Below are 16,279 nucleotides of genomic sequence, written 5' to 3' on the forward strand. Positions count from 1 at the left end.
AAGAAGTTTACCTCTATTTGAAGTTATGTAATTGTTATAAAAGCAGATGAATAAATGAAACATAACGCCCAGCGAAAATCATCAAATAATACACATTTTTTAGGTTTGTGACCTCACATTCGAGCAATATTCCATAAAATTTCATTTTCTCAGAAATTATGAAATTATTTAATTTGTGCATTTATTTAAATTGTATTATATTCACACACATCATTTCATTTAAAAAAAATGGAATTTAAATGACATGAAAAAATATGTCAGCTGCATGCATATGACGTCACATCTATAAAGGTTAAAATCAATCAATATGTTATTTTTTAAAGTGGATTTTCACCAAACATTCATTAATATTTTATTCAATTTGTTCTGCTTTTATCAAAAGCAACTAGACGTTATGGTTAACTTTCCCTTAATATGTAGCCAATGTGAGAAATCAACCGAATGAATATGATTTAGATAGTTGTCCTTTGGTGCATGTATAACATGGGGTACTTGTCTGGGTAATTTGCCCGTCAGATGTGTAGTAACTGTCAGGGTTTGTGATTCTGGGTATATCAAGGGGGCTGACCATCTCTCCTCCGACTCCATCATTGAGCATTCATTTGGTCGTCATCATAGAAACAAATTCTGGGAAGAAATAAAAATGAAACAATGTGCCAGAGGTCATGTTGACATGTCATCAAAATATGAACATAATCTAAATATTATTATTATCACGTTGTATATTTCAATTATCACAAAACTTTCATGACAATGAAAAAAAATAGAAGGAAAAGAATAAAAATGATAGGAAAGGGATAAATACTGATATTAATGTCTGAACATTATGTCAAAATCTATATCACAGAATATGATTATCACTTTCAAAATATCAAAAGTTTAGCTATCTTCCTTCGTTTTCTCGAAACTCGCTTGAAAATGTTGCCCCATATGCCAGGTTCTGCCCCCAAACCTCGTATTATGACTCATTGCGTCGATGATCGCTCGTGTAATCAAGGTAATAATATGGAACAGTGAACCTACATTGCTTTTTAATAAGTGGCCTAAACATTTTATTAAAAAAAAAATCATTTGGCACTCAGTGAAAAAAAATGATTAAAAACCCAATGTCTATAATGAATGAAGCAGATGTGAAATTATTATTCGTACATTGTACTTGTTCATGGTTCTTGTGTAGTATTTTTATAAATTTCTGTAAAATCTCATTTTGTTATTATAAAAGAGAACTGTTGCTCGGCTAGCGCCACAAGCGTCTACTGACGGTGTGTGCGCTCTACAAATATACATTATTATTATTATTTCTATTATTATAAATTTGCCATAACCAATCAAAACTACATGTATAAGTGGTATGTAAAGGTTAGTGAGATTTCGACACCGCATGATCAATGTCATTCCAATATCAGGACCTATTCACCTTCATAGTTGACTTGTCCGTCACCGTCGATGTCGGCTTCCCTGATCATCTCATCCACCTCCTCGTCCGTCAACTTCTCACCAAGATTCGTCATCACATGACGCAATTCTGCTGCACTGTGAGGGTTTAAATTGAAAACCGAATCTAATTCTAGATTATAGTAAATGTGACCACATCAAAAATAACTGCAGGAGAATTAGCATTGGGATAAAATAGTCTGGCCATTTTAGTTTGAAAGATCAGATGTTCCTATAGTCATATATTAACAGACTTAATCTCGTTCAACTATCTATATTTTTTTCAATATTGCTATTAATAAATTTGACCCTAAACACGCAGCTTTCCTAGCAAAAATATATACATTTATTCATTATATTATTGTTTTTGACACCCTTATCACGTTACGTACGTAACTTGCCCTATCTTGAAAAAGACGCCCTTCTTCGTGGTTTTTTTTTTGGGGGGGGGGGTCGCGCATGGTATCCTCTCGTCAATGTAAGTGGCCCCCGGGTATCATACTAACTGAATCTGGACGAAATGGAATATGAACTATTGAAATGAGATCAAATGGGCATTTGGTGAATCATATGGGGGTAATATTCGTCATCAATGTCTTTATTTCGTTTCATGTTTGGGGTGAAGATTAATGAAAAAAAAAACATTAACGATGCTCAACTTAGCTAACCTGATGAATCCGTTACCATCCTTGTCGAACACTCTGAATGCTTCTCTGATCTCTTCTTCGCTATCTGTGTCTTTCATCTTCTTCGCCATCATCGTCAAGAATTCGGGAAAGTCGATGGTTCCATTCCCTATCACATGAAAATGAAATTTACTTGCACTTGAATTGTCCCTGTCCCATTTATCAAGTTTGTAGATCCGCAGGCCCGAATTTTGAACTCGGGTTTAAATTAAACCCTGGTTTAAAGTTGGGGTTTAACTATGGAGAGCCAATTGGGGCACAAATCTGTAACAGTATACAACAAATATATCAACTCATATGCCACCCAATTGTTCATAATTGTCTGGGAATGATAAACGAAGTACTTTAAAGTATTTTTCTTCATAATGAAAGCAAAATAGTAAACATAAGAAATATACATTAGATACAGAGTTTTTGAATTTTGGGCTCCCCATAATTTTATCACAGAGTTAAACCGTGGTCTAAGTCATACCTGACTTCGAAAAACGGGCCTCAGTGTTTATCCTGCTCAAATTCAAATTTGGCGACAGTTTAAACTTTACAGAAATCTGATGAGTTCTTAACATAGGAGGCGAGATTTTCTACTGGAAGAAGCTGTTATACGCAACTGAAGACAGAGAGATTTTACATAATTTTAAAAATATTCATGATATATAATTCAAAGACAGATTGTACACACGTTTGGCTAGCTACATGACAATACCTTCAAACAATATGAACAAATTATCATTTAATAAGCTCCGTCTTTTTTATTATTAATTTGAGAACTTACCATCAGCATCAACTTCATTGATCATATCTTGAAGCTCAGCCTCAGTTGGGTTTTGACCCAGTGACCTCATTACTGTGCCCAACTCCTTAGTTGTGATGGTGCCATCGCCGTCCTTGTCAAATAGGGAGAAAGCCTCCTTGAATTCTATAATAATTGAAAAACACACGGAAAAGGTGTTTCTGACAATTTTGCAAAAGATGTGAATTTTGACAATTTGATTGACATGATTGTAAGCTAAAAAAAATTGCCAAACATTCAACCGTGCCAACGTCACAGTCTGATTAATAAATTCATTTTGTAATTCGGCTAAATAAACAAATCAAGCAGAACGAATTCATTAAAGAACTGGAAAATTTAAGCACATTTACACAATGAACATAAATCATCTGTTTAAGATTACAACTGCTTAGAAATTACTATTTTTATGTCTAAATCGCAAAAAAGATCAGCTCGCGCTTCGCGCTTTTTTACTGAGATTTCCTCTTCGTAATATCCCTACATGTAAAAAAGCTCTTAAAATGTTACCATTCAGATGAGTATATGATATCAGCTCTCGTTTTGTGCCCACATTACCGGTAACTATTGAAAGCTTGTAAATGTCCAGGTTTCAGATCGGAATTAAACAAATTATCAGCTCGCTTCGCCCTCGTATCATTGATCTAGGTAGAAACACATCCTTTTATGATTTCATAGAGTGTATAGATTCTGACTTTTTAAGGAACAAATCTCGAACAATTTCCGCTCGCAATAACTATCTATTTAGATACATAATTTTAATCTTCATCTTTATCAAAACATGCTTAAACTGTCCAGATTTCCAAGTCAGAAAATCACAAAATTTCAGCTCGCGCTTTGGGCTTGCAAGTTTGTTTAGCTAGATGTATCCTAAATTGAATTCTCTTTCTCTTATGCGCATAAGGGCAACTAATTTGGGGAATGCATTATGCGTTAAGAAAACGAATATTTGTTTTTAATTTACTTATTGGAAATTAATTGGTGGTGATTGGTGGTGATTTTTTTACCTGATTGCTAAGAAAGCATGAATGCTTGTAAGCAAGCAACAAGAGGACCGACGGCTTAAGGTCCTCTCCGAAAGACCTGGTACTGAGGATTAATGCCTTACCAAAGGGCACTAGCGCACCAAGTGGGAATCGAACCCGGGTCACCGGAATACGAATCCCCCGCTCTACCGACTGAGCTATCGCGCCTTTTTAAATAATTTGTATTACCAGGGCGTTGAGAATTAATGATAATAGTCATGGTATTCTATTTAATTTGAATCCTTGTAGAATCACAATCATGTCAAGGGAAAGAGATCCTTCGCCATGTTTACCTTTGTATTCTTTCATGAAAGCTTCTCATAAAGTACCTGTGAATTTACGAACGGCGGCGAAATGTGACATAAGTAGCCCAAAGTTTATCATTGTAACATGTTATAAGAAAGCTTAAATTGCAGTGTGGCAAATATTACAATCCTATAACAACTATAAGATTTATTTACCATCTGCAATATACAAATCTTGCAGGTACAATAAAAATGGTTTGGAAAACTATTCTACTTTCCACATTCCACTCCCAAGTTTTCGAATATCATTTTTTAAAGTGAAAATCCTACTGGTTTTTTTTTATATTATGTACATATACATGATTGTATCATGTATGAACATCTCTTTCACACATACCCACCGTTTCTCTCTTTTTCTATCCTTCTCCCCTATATACCCTACCCCCCTCTCTCTCTCTTCTCCATCTTCTCTTTCCTTTACTTTCGAGATCCAACAACATAATATACGGCTGACGTCGATTATGTTAAAACAACGACGAAGTATAATGCCACCGATGCGTTAACAGCGTTACCACATAGAAACAATGGATAACAAAAAACATCGATAATAGCTGTACCTGCGATTTGTTCTTCTGTTAGTTGATCAGCCTGTGAATGTGAAAAAAGACAGAGGAAATATACGTATAAATATTCAATACATCACTTGCATTTTGGTTGAACAATTAATGAATATTTTTTTTTTTACTTCTGTAATCGAAAGATGAAAGGGGCGTACTCTGAGTTGGTTCCAAAGGGAGTATCTTGTTGATTAAGCATACTCTTCTCAATCAAGCTTCTACGTTAATTTAGTGATAATTATGGCAAAAATGGGCACCTATTATCAGAATATTTTGCTTTATAAATACATCTCCAATGGATAGAATAATAATATGTCCATTTATATAGCGCAGTTACATACTAAAATGCGCTTTACACCCCGGTTGTAGCTAAGCCGCCATATTAAAAGGCGCTAAAGCGTTCAAGGAATAAATCCTACCTCACCTGGGTCGAGTGCAGCACACACTACCATATACTACCATAATCAACATTTTTTTAAGTACCCCATGTTTCACCTGTTTCGAAATTTATTGCAAACCATTATTATGTAGAGGCGAAAGATAAAGTAAAATTTTAGAGGGTGGAGGAATCAGGTTATACACATAGATATATACATACTAATTGAAACATACCACATCCAAGCATTCGAAAAATAAAAGAAAATATTGCGATTATCGTAACGTTATTGTGTAGATACACGGGTGGGATAATTTCGATGACCACCCCCCCCCCCCCCCCGAAAAAACACCCACCCTAATAGCTACACACATCCCAAAGCAATCAATGTATATATAATAATAATCATTGAAGGGATGAAGTATTTTATGAAAGTATACAGAGTTGAAAGACTACATCTTTATTAGAATGCGTAGAAATTGATCTTTGAATGTGAAACTTCAAATATGTTGATATTAGTTCCCATTTTATGATCATTATCTTATACTTATACTCTTTGTACTTAACATAAATTCGGTTTCAAACATACACTCACACCGAAGTCAATTGTATTTCTTTTGGAAGGACCCCTTACCTCTGCAGTTTTAGTTTGGTACAATGCTGAAAATAGACTAACCAACCCCATGATTGAAAGGAAATTTAACGACTAAATAATTATGTTAAACATATCACATATTATATCATTATTTGGCCTACTATTTATCACGGTATATTATATGTTGTCAATTCGTCTGAGAGGTTCATTGTCTGCTCATCGGTTATTAATCTCGCAATATTTAGCATAACATATAAAACCGCGTATTTAAGAAATTACATTGTTTGATAGTGCACAAGAAATACAATGAATTGAGAAACAATTATTTTAATATTTGATGTGTCTTACCATGTTTCTACAATTTGGAGTGAGATATTGACGGCAGAAGACAGAAAATGACGACCAATCTCGGCGAGTCTGGTTGTTAGAGGCGGAGAGAAGCTTGCATGTGGAATTCTGCGGAATAATAAGCCTTTAATTTCCTGTGCATTGGTTTTTGCAAGCTGATTTAGTATTGTGCGCTCATGAATGCGTCCCATCCATACACACAGATCTCCATTCATCAATTATCGTTTATAATTACGCTGTCATGGCAACACAGAAATGGCGGCCAAGCAAGCGATATGAGCTTCTATAATTATCATAATACTCGGGGTATCCCATGCGAGACCAAATAGAATGACAATACTGAATTGTTGTTATAGCAGATTACACTATCATGACGGAGACTGAATTGAGAAGCATAATGTAAGCATTTAAATTTGTCATCACCACGATCGTTGAAAAATCATAAGTAAAATTCAACTGGTCTTCGGCGAGATTTTTTTAAAAAACATGATGAGTACACATAAGTTAGTCTTATTTAGCGGAGTCAAACACCATGTGTCGTCAGGGTGACCAGACGTCCCGTATTTCCCGGGATTGTCCCGTATTTTGCTCCTGTGTCCCGGCGTCCCGACAAACCCTTCCCGGGACGCCTATTTGTCCCGTATTTCAGAATATTGAACAAAATGTAGTTAATACATTTAAAAGTGACGAACTTTCATTAAATAACCAACAGCTGACGAAGCAGGGACAACAATTAAATCGATATTTACTGTAAACTTTTGCAAGTTCTGCGGTGATTTCTTGCTAACCCAATACATTGCAAACGAACTGGCCTCCTGCCTGTGTGTGTGGCAGGCTACTAGCTAGACATGTAGGATCGAAGCAAATTCTCAATGGTGAAACAATTTCACATGATAAACAGTTTTTCCACCAAAATAATCACAAAATCGGCGGGAAATTCTTATAATTATGCTATGGATTCTCAGATTAATGATTTGGAGATGTAATCGGAGGAACAAGTTATTGAGTTTTTATAGATCTAGTTGTTTCAGCTTTCGTTTTGAGTATTGGTGTGCACGCGATGCCGCGATGTAGTTTTAAGTTTAACAATATGTTTCACTTTGAAATTTTATTCATTTCTAAAACATTTTATTTTTAAATTTTAAAAATACATTAAATACATTAAAAAAAAACACCAAATGAAATTATGATTTTCATTAGATGATTGGATTTTTTTTTGTTTACCTGAAGTTTGAACTTTTTCCCTTTTTTTTCTTTTATGTATACCCTATTCTTTCTGCTTGCCCTTTAATTTGTTCCATCTATCTTTATTTCCAATACCATACTTCATCCGTATTATTTATTTTGTAATTATCTGTGTTATTGTTTGAATATTTTTGTGCCTTTATTAATTATGAATACATCGCACTTCGGCTAGCTTAGCCGCGATGATGTCTTGATTTTAATAAACCATTTATCTATTTCCAATCTTTCTTTCCTAGACATTTTCTTTTCTCTCTCTGCTCATTTTTCTTTCTTTCCTTCTAGTCTTACTTTCCTTCTTTATCAAATATCCTTTTTTATTTCCTTCATTCTTTCTTTCCTTATAATTACCTTGGCTTCCTTCTCTCTTCGTCTCCTGTTTATTTTCGTTCTTTCTCTCCTTCCATTATTTTCTATTTTTTTCGTTCTCTCCTCCCTTCATTCTTCCCTTCCACTCTTTCTTCCTTTCTTTATTTTTCCCCTTCTTATTCTTTCTTTCTTTCTTTTGTTTCTATCTTTCCCTTCCTTCCTTCCAGTTTTCTTTTTTCTTTCTTTCAAAGAATGAAGGAAACATGTTTATTTCCTTCATTATTTCTTTCCTCCTTTTTCTTACCTTTTTCTCCCTTTAATTCTCTCCTTTATTTTGTCTTTCAGACATTTATTCATCTTCCCTTCCTTTCTTTCTTTCTTTCTCTCTTTCTATATTCATTTCAAAGAATGACGGAAACCTTTTTTATCTCTTTTATTTCTTTCATCCTTCTTTTATTCTAACTTTCTGTTATTTTTTCTGTTTTCCTTTATTTTCTTTCCTACTCAATCATCTCTTTTCTTTCTCTCCCGTTCTTTCTTTCACCTTCCCTTCCAATTCTTTACATTTTTCACCAGTCTAACACTTTGTGTGGGCTTTTTTGTTGATCTTCGTTTGTCAATTGTCCCGTATTTCATTTTGTGAAATCCTACCCAATGTGTCGTGGCTATTGTGCGTAAATGGTAAATGTTATTTATCAAACGAAATCACACTCAGGCTTTGGCCGGTAAAATATGCCTATTTCAATAATTATCGAAATCGGACATCTTTTTGTCTATTGTAATAAAAACATTTTAAGATGGATGAATTCTTAGACATCTGTCATAGAGTTTCCTTTGTCATGTCGACTTGGCTAGATAACTTATCTCGCCGTCTCGAAATGTCAAGCTTCGGTACTTTTTTAATAAAACTGAACCCTTTTGTAAACTTTTTTTTCTTTATGAAAAGTATTCAATCACCTATAAGTGTCCCGTTCAACCTTAAATTTTGTTTGATATGCCTATATTAAATCAAAGCAATTCAACAAAATCGTCATCACCACCACTATCATACTTTGTGTCATTACTTTCATCGTCAACACTAGAATAATGAGCAATAATCAACAAGCTCCTCATCGCCATCCTGTATAAGCTTAATTTATCATACTTTTCATTGGCTTAAAGGCGAAGTTCAACCTGCATGGCAAAAAGTTTAATGTAAAAAAGCAGAAAAAATATTCAAAAATATTGGCAAAGGTTTGAGCAAAATCCATCGAAAAATATATAAAGTTATTAGAATTTTAATTATTCGATTTGTGACGTCATATGCGAGCAGCTTTCCTATATATTGTAAGGTAAACAAAAAAATAATGAAATATCATTTTCTCTAAAATTGAAAAATGGTTTTTATTATACCTTCACTATTTCAATTAACAAATAATTTTACACACGCTCCTATAAAGAAAAGGAAATAAGTCATCACGAATCATAAACAAAAAATGAAATTTATCACTTTACATTACATAACATATCGGACAGCTGCTCGTATATGACGTCACAAATGATAATAATAACTTTCGTAATCTTTGATAGATTTTTCTCAAACCTTCACCAATAGATTTTTTTTTCTGTTTTTACAGCAAAATTTTTCGTTAAAGTGAACTTCTCCTTTGTCATCAGCATCATTTCATTCTTATCACCAATATTAATGTAATCATCTTCACTCGCGTAATCAGCATTGTAATCGTCATCTTTTCATTATCTCTACAATTAATCATCATCCTCGTTCTATCATCATTTTTAACATAAACTAAGAGATGGTCAGCAGTATAGGGAACATGCACACATAGTTACCAAGAAAGGGTAAAGCCTTTTTCATTTATTTTACCGTATATGATAATCTCATCGGCATACGTGCCGTGACCGGGGATCGAACCCCGGATTTTCATGTGTATAGTAGGCGCCTAAAACCACTCGGCCACGGTATGGAATGTTATTCTTGAAAGAAAAGATATCGATTATAATCCATGCATTGTAAAGAATCATTATTGAGTAGACATTAATATATCAAGCAAAGTTACAAATCTCTGATGCAGAGGTTCGAGCCCTGGTCACGTCTTTCGGATGGTGACGTTGAAGGTCGGACCCAGACGTAAATAACCATCACTGATTCATACACGTCTGACCAAAACCCAATTACGCACCGGGTTATGCAGATACACACCCACACATACGCACCCCTTATTGAGCCGCCCCCATTAATTTTGAATTATCCAAAGTACCCAATATTAAAGTTTATCATATTTAATTTGCCAAAAACTGACATATTGTATGCATGCGAAATCATGCGGAAATCATTTCCACTGAAAAAAATCCCCAATAATTTAATTCTTATTCATTTTCGAGTTTCAAGATTATTAAACTATCCCAAAAGGAGCCCCCTGTCTGCATCAGAGAGACAGGATGATGTCTGGACGGTGTCGAAAAAGGAACAAGATCCGGGTAACCTGTAAGGAACAATAGTATTTTTATGATAATAACAATAATAAGAAGACCGTACAGAGATTCATCTGATTGGTGGAACTCAAATAGGCCTAGGCCTATATCGAATTTTTATCTTTCCATAATCAATTTTGTTTTTACCTCTCACGGACTGTCGCGCTGCCGAAACTACCCCATCTACGGCGAGTCAGCGCTAATCTGAAGAAGCCTTGCTGTGGGGCTCACAGGCCTAATTCATTTCCCATAGACTCGTGTGTTAAAGTGGCAATTAAAAAGAATTCATAAAAAATAAGGAGGAAATTTGAGGGTTGAATGTTTACTACCAGTGGATAGGATAAATGTCTGACATTCCATATCTGACCAGAAAAAGGAACCTCGACCGGCTCATTCTAAAAAATAAATCAGCATTTATAAAGACGGGACAAAATTCATCACTTGAGAGAGTAAAATGGCCCTAATTTTTCCGCCAGTAAAAATATAGTTCAATAGTGGTGATATATCTTTCCAATTTGGAAAAAAAGTAAGTTCAGTTGGTACCCTCCCTAGAACTTCGGTATTAGATTGTCAGCCATATTCATTCATTTTTGTCAATCAGCAATATCAAATTTAAAAATGTTGGGTCTAATGAATATCTATGGCCTGCCAGTTGTGATTAGGCCCATGCAACCTGAGTGCAGAAACGAGTTGGCGAAAGCTCACAAAGTAAAAACAAAATTGATTGTGGAAAGGTGCGAATTGTTTTATTTGATAATAATAACCCATTTACACATGGGTTCAAACTGGAAAATCTCAGAATTAGAGCTGCATTTTATGTCCCCCGATATAACATAGCACTTGAGTGGTTAGACTCGTTTTAGGAAATCGCTGTTCGGTTGTCATTTCTTGCCACTCATTGTCTGCACTTTCACGTTTTAGACGTTGTATTACCAAACACAACAAGTGACCTTACATGCTCACGCTTGACATATCATATAAAGGTATATGGCAAACAGATTGGAATGCCTCCGAAATTTGTACATTTTTGTATGCTAATCATGATTATGTTAATAGCGGGTATAATCGGAGAGATTAGTATAGGAAATGCTGAGTGTCAAAACAAACATCACTTTCGAAACTATTAAATTTATTTTAATTTGTTCAAAATATGCAATATGCTTAAAAACTGAAAGTAAATAACACGAACCTAAACAATATTATTGTTAGCTAAAACCACGATTAAATGTGAACTAAATTTTATTATCAATTTAACACGACTAACCATCAGTTTGGTTAGCTTGCCTTTTTCTACGAAAAATCATCACCGCGAGCTATACTTTGTCATTATTATGAAATTTCAATTTTATATATAGATTTTGCTATTTGGTGAAGACATAAATGAACTATGGATTCATGTGGGGCCTAATGAAAGGGTTGACAGTGACTAATCATTACTAATGAATTCAGTTTATCGTCGCAAAACGGTGCGACGTTACAACATGGGCTCTCCTTCCAAAGATCCTCCAACTAACACGGCTAACGAAAGTGACTGGTGCATTAATCTGGAGAGATTGAAGAGCGCCATCATAATCTAACTACTGTACTATTCCTCGAGGTTTAGGATCTGAATTGTCCCCATTACTGCAAATTATTCTTTTATGGAACATTTTATGAATATAGGCCCAGAAACCAAATTATAGGAAAAATGTGTCGCATATTCCTTAATCTGACTTTTATGGTTATTAAAAAAAGAACAAATTTTTGGTTTAATAGTTGAAAGTGGGGGGGGGAGGGGCACAATGAAAAAAGGGATTTTTTTTCTTTCGAAAAGGGCATTTTCTTAAAACAAAGAAAAAAAACTGTCTTATCTACAGTGGCATAGGCCTAATAGGCCCAAAATTTTTAGGGGGCTAGATATCACTAACATGAAATTAATAAAGAGTTGCGAGCGAACAAAATTGTGACACTTTTATTACGAAAATCCAGTTTTGGGATCTAGATTTTGACATTATATTCAAATAATACCTTTATATTTCATCCTTCTCTCCTTCCATTTTGTTCCTCTTCTCTTTTTTTTCTTAGCCGTGTATTTTTTTGGGGGGGGGGGGCAAGATCCCCCATCTACGTCACTGCTTATCTACCCCACTCATATTGAAATTAAGGCACGTAGGATTACTCTTACAATTTTCCCCCTTCGTAAGTAGTAACATATAAAAGTGGGAATAGTGTTGTCTTGTTTCCAAGGGGCACTCCTTAACATTCAAAATTCATGGTACGTCCTTCTCAGGTGAACGGGGCACAGAACACGTTCTTGAGGGGCACTTTTCTTGGGTAAAAAGAAGCAATGATTCTAGAAAGGGCACTTACAAGAAGGCAACGGGGCATTTGCTCACACATAAAACGGGTCCTTCTCAGGTGAAAGGGGCACTGAACACGCGCGTGATGGGCATGTTTTGTAAAACTTGGCACTGATACGAGAAAGGGCACTTGGGAACACATAAAACAGGTCCTCCTCATATACCAGAAAGGACAATTTGCAGGTTTGCAACACCTAAAACGGGCACATTATTAGTTCGTGAGGGGTATTTTTCTTGCGTAAAAGGGCACTTTTTTCAGTGCTTCAAAAATTTCGGAGCACTGTGCCCCCAAGGATCGCCGCCCCTACATAGAATCGATCGAATATTAAGACTCGGATGCTCATGCAAGATTTCAAGAAAGGTGAAGGGATTTTATGTTACAAAGGTTTTTAAAAGAAAAAAGTCCTCATGAGCAAGAAACATTTCCAAAATAATCGCCATGCAGAAAAAAGTGATCAATCCAAAAAAAAACCTTCACTTCTCAAAACCGCTTTTACTTGCATTTAATTGGTTTATCATATGATTGGAATGGTTAGTTTTGGTTTATAAATACTAATATTGATCAATAATTACTACGCCAAAATTAATTACGTCTAGATTCTTTAGAAAAAATGTCCATGAGGTTCTCCGACTGAAAAGCAATATTTTTTTTAAACAAGAAAATAAGTTTCTCTTTGCCACCTATTTATTTTCAATATATATCACGATAGTCAGAGATATTGTTGGTATGTAATTTTCCTGTGGGGCAAAGATGTACTGTTACTACCGGCACTCCTTTTTCTGCAAATATATTTATCAAACACTTCTTAAACATGTCTAAAGTGTGTATCAATAAAAAGCTATCCTTCAAAGAGTGCTTGAAAACGCAAACATTATCAGTGAAATGAAGATGGTTTATTATCTTCAGATAGTGGGACGCGAAAACTATTCATATCAGTAAGGCTCTTAATTATGGTCTATGGTTTGCTTCCCAAAAACGACTTACTTCAGGGCTATCATCAAAATACGATCTGGTTTTAAATTCAACGCATCAGTAGCTTGAGTGAAATCTCATTCTTATAGTGGGTCGGCCACCATGGCCACGCATGGCAGTTTAAACTATTGTAAGAAGTGAGGCGTAGCAAAAACGTCTGGAGCAGAAAATTGTCTTCACCATGCTCTATAAACTCATGGAATAGATTCATAAGGAATTCAAAAGAAAACATACAACAAAGAAAGTAAAAATATTCCTCGGAAATATATTGGAAATTTACATATTGGACCCCACCCCCCCCCCTTCCCTCTCTCTCTCTATCTCTAGTTAAATCGTTGTATATTAGAACGATCACGATAAATTTTCCTGTCTACAAAGCAAACACGCTGTTTAAAGATTTATACAATGTTGTTTACTGTAGTATATCAACATACAGTAGTTGTATAACAGCTTCAACAACCATGTTGGATTTATTGAGAATTAGATTTAAAAAGATAAACTTTAATGCTTAAGATTTTAAACAATTACAGTAAGGATCACGTAGTAAAGAGCGTTGTATATAGGCCAATATTTATTAACATCGTTTTCACTGCGTAGATTGCGTCATTGATATTTCCAAATGTTCTTCTTATTTCACACATACGTACATTTTATACATCATACCATGCATAAAGATAAGAAAAACTTAACTTAGGGATTATGTTAACAGTTATACCGGAGACTATCCTAGAACATCGGTCCCCTATTACTGTATCAGACTTTACAAACGCTAAAACGCTATTCCATAGCGGCTACTATAATACCTACATAAACACGGTGCATTACAGCGTATCACCACGCCTCTTGAAATGAATAGCAGACTTTCCAGACCCTTTGAAAGTTTTCGAAGCAAAGCAAAGCCATTTTTCTGATCAATCCCGTTCCAAAATAACCTCTGAATATTAGGAGGGTATTACTTTTCCCCTTTTCAAATTTTGTTTGGCCGATCATGCATCGTAATATCCTGTCACTATATGCATTGTTCTAAATGTCTAAATGTTCTTAAAGTATTAAGGGCGTTGCTGCAATTTAGAATTCAACGCTTGTATTCGTCGACAAGTTAATTGATGGTGATATATCTAAAATCCAGATTTAACTTTGATCTTCACCAACCAACCCACCCCCCATCTCCCCCAAGAAAAAAAAATACACACATGCGCCAACCACACGCACACACCCTGTTCATTCAAAACAACACCCCAAATGCATTGTAAATACTTCTTTTCCAAGGGCTCTCGCTCCTCACCAGATTTATTACCTTGCTTTTAAAAAAGTCTCCTTTTTGCGAACCCCAAAATGCAATATCTTTTCGAGAGAAAAATATTTGTTTCTCACTAATTACCAAATATGTATAGCATCCATTTACATTTGCTTATTACGTTTTCAAAAAGAAAGTAAACGTAACGAAAATGAGAGATGTGAGTGACAACAAATACAAAGAGCTAAAAAGTTGAAATTGCAAAGTGAGATCCTGTACTTTTGTACAAAGAAACCTCACAAAAATCCAGAATGAAGTTTGGAGGTTAAACTCTCTCTCCTGATTGATGATATGAATTTGTATTGTAGTTCGTTTGTATTGATATTACCCATGCTCATTGTTTTCTCTCTTTTTTTGTGTGTTTATTATTTATTAGTATTTCTTTATTTCTGATTTGTATGTAAAAGCATTGATAAATATAGGAAATAAACCAATAAATTCAAAATTCAATTCAAGGTTACAGCATCAAGCCAAAAAATACCTAAATAATAAACAGACAAAATTATTTGTATAATATGAGAATTCGATCCAAACGGTCGTATGGAAACCTTTAATCATAAAATTCTAATCGAGATTCAAAATTTGAAAGAAAAGAGAATACGTTAGAACTTTATATAGGATAACTTAGAAAGAATTATGTTAATGGTTTCCTCTGAATGAACATATGCTTTTCGGTCCTCAAATTTCATTTAAATTAATGCAGCAGAACAATCCAAGACAATTCTGATTGCCTAAATAATTTTCCTTAGAGTTAGACGTAGAATGTGGCGTTGTACCAGAGCTACAAATCTGTTCATCTAAACCTTTATTCAATATACATGTATATCCCCCCCCCCTTATATAAGTTAAATATTTTTTTTTAGTTTACTTCCAAGTATCGCTTATCCCACTAAAGGTCTAAAAGTAAATCCTTTAATCCTATAATTTTCCCCACTTTTCTTTCATTAGCAATGAAGCGAAAAACATAATGATATCTATAGTGTACTTCGCTTGTTTGTGTACTGCGTGTATTGGGTTGTTTCATAATATGTTTTGCACAAGACGCGCATGGGCGACTATATGGAACCAAGTGTTTTCATGACAATTTATTAGATGAGACAGAGATATGTACTTCTCCAGAAAATAATTCTAACGGTTAAATGTTATTAATTATCAATCACCATCGAAAATGTTCAGGTAATAACCCTTAATAGTAAATTTACGACTGACCTGACCATGCTGATGTAATGAAAATGTAAAACTACAGACAATTAAGGCCTTGTAACGGTCGAAGTTGAAGATAAACTTATCAAGAAAAATAATCACAGAAATACTTCCTTTTAAAATCTAGCTCTTTGTCGTATTTGCATAGAAATAGCTATGTCATCTTTTGTTTTAGAACTATCTACGACTTGGCCCTGCTCTTTTTTAAGTATAATTAAGAAGATATAAAAATTGATATTTGCAATGTCGATGTTGGTGCTGATGATGGAAGCACAATTTAGTTTGCTTTACACCGACACCTATAATCTGAGTTTGCAAAACATTGTCAAAA

At 34.6% G+C, this 16,279-nt stretch overlaps 1 protein-coding gene across 1 annotated transcript; it reads right to left on the minus strand.

Annotated features, from left to right (window-relative positions):
• Positions 1–550: 550 nt before the first annotated feature.
• Positions 551–6,326, minus strand: LOC121418820 (calmodulin-like). Its single transcript, XM_041612988.1, has 6 exons — positions 6,114–6,326; positions 4,795–4,825; positions 2,893–3,036; positions 2,103–2,229; positions 1,418–1,533; positions 551–627 (listed from the first exon to the last, which is right to left on the minus strand). The coding sequence occupies exons 1-6, from the start codon at positions 6,114–6,116 to the stop codon at positions 599–601; spliced, it is 450 nt and encodes a 149-aa protein (XP_041468922.1). The 5' UTR covers positions 6,117–6,326; the 3' UTR covers positions 551–598.
• Between the last annotated feature and the right edge of the window lie 9,953 nt (positions 6,327–16,279).

Source organism: Lytechinus variegatus, chromosome 7 (genome assembly GCF_018143015.1).
Source record: "Lytechinus variegatus isolate NC3 chromosome 7, Lvar_3.0, whole genome shotgun sequence".
Classification (NCBI taxonomy): Eukaryota; Metazoa; Echinodermata; class Echinoidea; order Temnopleuroida; family Toxopneustidae; genus Lytechinus; species Lytechinus variegatus.